General features: G+C 40.7%; 1 protein-coding gene across 6 annotated transcripts in view; it reads left to right on the top strand.

Annotated features, from left to right (window-relative positions):
- The window catches only part of LOC106807726 (prominin-1-A-like), a 31,937-nt gene that overhangs the window by 13,671 nt on the left and 11,953 nt on the right, over positions 1-6,313 (top strand). For 4 of the 6 annotated variants that reach the window (XM_014810160.1, XM_014810161.1, XM_014810162.1 and 1 more), the window contains exons 8-15: positions 310-448; positions 855-931; positions 1,048-1,124; positions 1,615-1,764; positions 2,503-2,647; positions 4,457-4,543; positions 5,047-5,132; positions 5,500-5,587. In XM_014810160.1, coding sequence (XP_014665646.1) covers positions 310-448; positions 855-931; positions 1,048-1,124; positions 1,615-1,764; positions 2,503-2,647; positions 4,457-4,543; positions 5,047-5,132; positions 5,500-5,587 — 849 coding nt within the window. The remainder of the gene's footprint in view (positions 1-309; positions 449-854; positions 932-1,047; positions 1,125-1,614; positions 1,765-2,502; positions 2,648-4,456; positions 4,544-5,046; positions 5,133-5,499; positions 5,588-6,313) is intronic. The other 2 variants (XM_014810165.1, XM_014810164.1) reach the window with 2 other exon arrangements.

The raw sequence follows: 6,313 nt of genomic DNA, 5'->3' as shown, positions 1-6,313 counted from the left end.
TCAGTGAGTCAGTGAGTGAGTGAGTCAGCGAGTCAGCCAGTCAGCCAGACAGTCAGTCAGTGAGTCAGTGAGTGAGTGAGTCAGCGAGTCAGCCAGTCAGCCAGACAGTCAGTCAGTGAGTCAGTGAGTGAATGCAAGCATGTGTGAGGGAGTGAGTGAGTAGTGAGTGGTCAGTAAATAGTGAGTGGATAGGAGGTCAGTAAAAGGTCAGTGAATGGTAAGCCAGGCAAGTGGAATATATAAGAATGTATATTGTCATCAAGGATGCTGTGGTGATGTGACTGGTGTATGGGTTGCTATTGGTTTCAGCTGCCCGATGTGTCCGCTGTACTAGAGAATGTCACATCGACGATTGAAGCCAATGTAGACAAATTAAAGACCGATGGACGGAAGCACTACATAAAGGTCACGGAGGAAATACAGGCACGCGCTAGTGCTACAACACAAGGTACGGCAGATGCGAACCTTTATCTAGCATAAGTTTCATTGGTATGGTAGATTTGTTCATAACATTTGCAGCTCCTTTTGCCAGTACACAGGTATGTGAATGCGTGCATTTGGCTGTTCATGCGTGCGTGCGTGCGTACGTACATGTGTGCGTATGCATACATGTGTATGCCTGCGTGTGCTTCTGAATGTCTGTGCTTAGAGAGCAGGATTGAATTGATGGGTTAGGTGTGTGCATAATGCAATAAATACATGCACACATGCAATCAAAAGGGACGGTCAATAGACAACGATAACAACTGATCGACACTGAACAACTGAATGGTTGACAGTTTGTGCATTACATGTATGTATGTTTATGTCATATAAATTTGTTTGTAATTGTCCTCGGTTGTATTTCGTTACAGAAGCAAAGAACAAAGTTGACAGTGTTGGACGAGATGTTGCTGAAATTTCAGACATGGTCTCTGAGTCTATACGAAAGGTTTGTTCAATAAAATCTTTACTTTGATGCTTGTTCATATAGGTTAGGTTCCTAGTAAAATATTGATGGAACCCTATCATAACAGTTTGTAATATATTTCGTTTTTCTCCTTTTAGATAAAAGTCGAGGTCCGCAAAGCCAAAGGTGGTGTAAACACGTTGGACGGTTATATCCAAGAGCGACCGTATGCTTAGTAAGTACTTTATCACAACATTCTGCTGATCGCATTTTATATCAGCACTCGATCCTATAGAAATTCCGTGTTTTTTATGTTGTACCGGTAAACATGTACCATCTATAAGGATCTTAAAAAGAATGATGTTCAATTGTAAGTTGATTGCTCAGTTCTGGAAAGCCACTAGCAGCTTATTTGATTTCATAATGGCATCATAGCCTTTCTCTCTGTATATATATTGTCCATATTTCAGTTGCAGTCCAATCACGGAACTATAATCAATGCATATATTATTATTATTATTATTATTATTACTACTACTATTGATAATAATCTTATTATAATTATTCGTACTAACCAGCAATATTTTGCCAACCAACGTAGCTGCTATAACACTATCTGTATTGTAATTGTGATCTTGTCACATACTTATATTCACCACATATTATGATTATTATTATTTATATTATTATTATTATTATTACCTAACGAGCAGTGTTTTGCGCAGCTACTATACAGGCGTGGGCATCAGCGCAGTGCTACTGCTCATTGTCTTACTCAACGCACTCGGCCTGATGTACGGTGTGTGTGCGCCGCGGCCAAACGATCGCCATGACGACTCGTGCACGCGCAGCACCGGCTCCAACCTGCTCATGGCGTGAGTACTCGCGCACGCACATGCGTGCTGCAGCCACCGCTGCTGTCGCGTCTCTCGCGAATCAACCTGCCGTTTGTTTCGCGTGGGTCGTGTGGCGAGCGTGAATGTGTTGGTGTGAAATTTGCGATGTGTGTGCTGGCCATATGTGCGTAGAAATGATACACTTAATCTTCGGAGGATGCGATATGTTTGGTTAACATTTCGATGAAGTTGTTGGTTTATGGTGATCAATATTTGCTCAATCTTAAACTATATATACTACATGTGTGGTCTAATTATAGACATGTAGAAATGATATAGACTTGATTAGAACAAAATTGGAAAGAAAAGGTCGTGTTTGTTTTTAAACATTTCAATGATGATTAGTTTTCGTTTTGTTTATAGCAGTCGAAAAAGCGTGTGGTGTTTACCATATAGTTAGTATCAATTTTATGGTTTGATTATGAATTTAACACGCCTACCGTGTCTGTATGTTGATCGGTCTGAGAAAATTATTGTACAGCGTGCCACATGTTCAAATTATGCTTTTGTGAGTGGAAAGGATGATAATGGTGGGAAAGGTTACTGGCACCGATGGTACTTATGATGGCAATCAGACAATGGAGAAGATAATGGGAATGTTGTTGCTGATGATGATGGTGGTGATGATGATGATAGTGGCGATGATGATGATGATGATGATGATGATGATGATGATGATAACAATGGTACAATATATATCTGATGGTTGCATTGCAGCGGTGTTGCCTTGTCCTTCCTCTTCTGTTGGATCATCATGATAGTCTGTGTTGTACTATTCATCATCGGTGGAAATGTACACATCCTCGTCTGCGACCCTCTCGCCAGCCCCACTGGGCTACACACACAGGAGAGCAATGAACAGGTATACCCCAGGCCACAATTACAAAAATCTTTGTTTGCCCTCACCCCACCCAGGTTGAAAAGTTTGGGTAGGTAGGTCGGCTTTTCTTTTCTTTTTTTGAGGGCGGGGTCTTTTTACAAATTCAGCGTGGTGTCTACATGCTCGGGTGTGCTTGTGTGGAGATACCTTTTATGTTGAATGTTTCTTTTGCTTGGTACATATAATGTATTGCCTACAGATTTATATAATGTACAGTGATAAAATTTGTTGAAAAAAAAAAAATTTGAGTTGGCCCCTTTTTGGCGGGTCAATCGGGTGAGGGCAAACAAACAATATTTTTATTATGGCCCCACCCCCACACGCACACACGCATGTGCAGGAATGCACACACACACACAGGCATGCAAGCAAGCATGCACACAGACGCAGGCATGCACGCGCACCGACATACACACATACATAATGTACACGGACACAAAAAGTGTTGCAGTTTGAACACGGCTTATCAATTTTCTCAGGTGTATTTGATGCAGCCTGGTTTTTGGGGTTGAATCGTAGGCAAAATCTAGAGCAGATATTGCACAGCTGTGAAAGTGTTATTGACGGAGGGCACGAAGAGATGTGAGCAATAGCATGCATCTTTAAATTACACTGTACTAATGTATGCGTTGTGAGTTTTCTAGTTAATGTCATGTTATGGTCCCTTAAAAATAACTAGGTCCAATAGAATAATAAGAATAATAATCACAAAGTGAAACGTGATTTTTTAGTGATTTCAAAGATTGTAAATACTCTCAACAAAAAATTTATCACTGAACTTTTGCCAAACAGAGTTTTTGTTACAAGGATGAAATTAAAAACTCACTGAGACCGTGTGTCATTGGCCATTTGAAATTTTTCCCTTATAAAGAACAAACAGGGGCAGATCTAGGGGGGTGTCCAGGGAATCTGCCCCCCCTTCCTTTTAATTTCAAAGTGCCCTAAAAAATTCATCTCCATTTTTTTTAGGGTTAGTTTTTCTGATAAAGATTTACTTATATAAAATCTTAGAAATGGGCAAAGAAGGGTCCGGGGGATCGGATCTGATAAATTTGTGTGAATTTCAGAGGTGAATTTCACTGTAGGATGACTTAAAAGAATTTTCTGCTAAAAATTGAGAATTCCGTCTTGCATTCTTGACATCAAAATTACTGCTCAGATGCTCTCAGAATGAACCAATTTTTAAAAAATTCTTGGAGGAGGTCCCCGAAACTCCCCCTAAGTACCTTTGGCAGCTTTTTAATACACCAGAAAAATTAAGCAGGAAAAGGTGCCCTTTATTTCTTCCTGGACACCCCCCTTTCAAAAATCCTGGATCCGCCCCTGACAAATGACATTGTCATGATGCTGTGGGCAGCATGTATGATTGAATTTCCTGTACAATAAAGACTGAAAGAAACAGAAAATTACTTAGTATGGTAGAGACTTTCGCCATCAAGGGTGAACCGGAATGCTAGTTGTCCTAATAGTGTTACAATAAGAAATGTGATATCTACATGCTTATCCATTGTGTACCACTAAACATAATGTACATCTGTTTTCTGCATGTATTAACATTACCCATGTGTATGCCACATATTGTGATTGCAGTTGCATCAGGAGTAAATAATAAGCTTATTATTTATTCCTGGTTGTATCCTGTTTGTGCAGCACCCACTGTATCATTGTCTTGCTCAGCGTCGTCATGTCAGTCTACATTCGGATGTACCACGTTAGTAGCAGCATGGACTTTTTCTTTGTATGTCACCCATGACCTTGTTGTCAACCCAATCATTTGTCTGGCTTTTTCAGCTGGGCAGCACCTGTTCAATCTTTGGCTGCGAGTATCTACGTGACTTCGTTCCCTCACGACCTTTAAATCAATCTGAACAGTTCAAGGTATTAGTCCAGCTAGCTCTTGCATCAGTAGTGACAAGTGTAATTGCATTGCTTAGTTGGCAGCACTACCAGGCAGTGATGTGGACACTGCTTGTAGCACGATCATTTACCGTTTCCACGCGTGGAGTTATATGCAGGTTACTGCATAACAAGGTTCCGCTTTTCCATAATATGATGGTTGTCTTTGTATTTTGGTGTCTTCAGACACAGCAGGTGCTTGAGTAACAGTGTAACAAGTGTCCTATGTTAATGCTGGAGTATGTTTCTTCTAGAGTCACGCTGTGGATGTTATTAGTACCATATGTTATATTGTCTCTTTTCTGTGAACTCCCAATATTTGATTGTGTTTCATTATTCCTCTTGCACAGTGTTATACGCAGGGTGCTCTTTTTGTAAGCAATGTGCATGTGGTAGATTAAATTGTGTTTCTCATGCGTTTTTGATTTAGCTGTTAGACATTTATGGAAATTTTAGTCTGATTAGCCACACGTTGTTATGTGTAGATCATTGATTACTACTTCACGGAGTATGGCAAGGAACCCATCTATGGCAGAAAAGATGTCCCAGTCACGTTTGAAGGCATCATAACGTGAGTACATGTTGAGTCTTGAAAAAGCCTTATTAGGAATTAAATAGTAAAAAATAGAGTAAAGCATTTGCAATAATTGACTTGTGCACATAGAGTTGAGTTATTAATATTTAAAAAAAAGCTAGTCACAAAGTTAACCTGGAGTTGAAATTTATTTAATACAGCAATATTTTGTATGAATCCCACATAGCACAGATTCATACAATAGTGCCTAGTAGTTGCAGCCGTTCTGTTACATATTAATAACTACATATTTTTAACCATAAATATTCTTTGCTGAAATGTGAGTGCATCTTATTTGTCCATGCTTTTATATGCCTTAAAATATGGTAACCTTGGTAATGTGAGTATATTTACTTTTCTGTAGCCGATGCAACAACAACCAGAGCTTTTACGAGGTATTTAGGATCGACTATGTGCACAACATTACTGAGATGACAAGCCGATTCAAAGCAGTAAGCATTCTTGGTTGTTGAGGATTACTGTAACCTAGATTAGTTACTCGTTATCAGTATAAGCACTCAGACACAGGTATGCACACGCACTACATACACACAACCAGCGTTCGAAATTAGTGCCGACCCGGAGGCCCGAGGCCACCAAGTTTTTGTTTCGGCCACCATCTCTACGAAACTGCCGGTCCTCCTGACCAGCACTTTTTCCCCTCATATTACGCTGAAATACTACGGTTATCGCAATGGCTGTTTAGACAAACTTGTAAACGGGAGCGCATTCTAATATGCTCCGTTCCTGAGCGTAGACGGGGTATCCAAAACATCTAGAGCCGAGGGCATGAACTCCCTCAACGCATGATTCGCCACACGAACAAAACCTTGTGACAGTCTAAGAAATCGATTGCAGCATGACCCCAGTGTTTTTATGACCGCATAACAATAAGTTCATATGTCGCAGGGGTTATCGTGGGGAGTGAGGGCACGACCAGTGATACCTGACACGCACGTAATCAAAGCTGTTAACTGAATTCGTCACTTTTCTTTACGTGGAAAGTGGACTATTTTTGGCTCACCTGACATAGTCTGATGCAGCTTGTAGAATCGCATGAGCGTGCGTCCGTCTGGCTGTGCGCCCGTCCGTGCGTCCGTGCGTCAACAGTTGGGCACAAATCTTAACTGCTTGACGTAAGGTCACGATATTCGGAACGTGGTGGTGGTAGTGGTGGG

The sequence above is a fragment of the Priapulus caudatus genome, unplaced genomic scaffold (assembly GCF_000485595.1).
Source record: "Priapulus caudatus unplaced genomic scaffold, Priapulus_caudatus-5.0.1 Scaffold230, whole genome shotgun sequence".
Lineage (NCBI taxonomy): Eukaryota > Metazoa > Priapulida > Priapulimorpha > Priapulimorphida > Priapulidae > Priapulus > Priapulus caudatus.
Note: the sequence above shows the minus strand (reverse complement) of the source record. Positions and strands in the feature narration are given on the sequence as shown.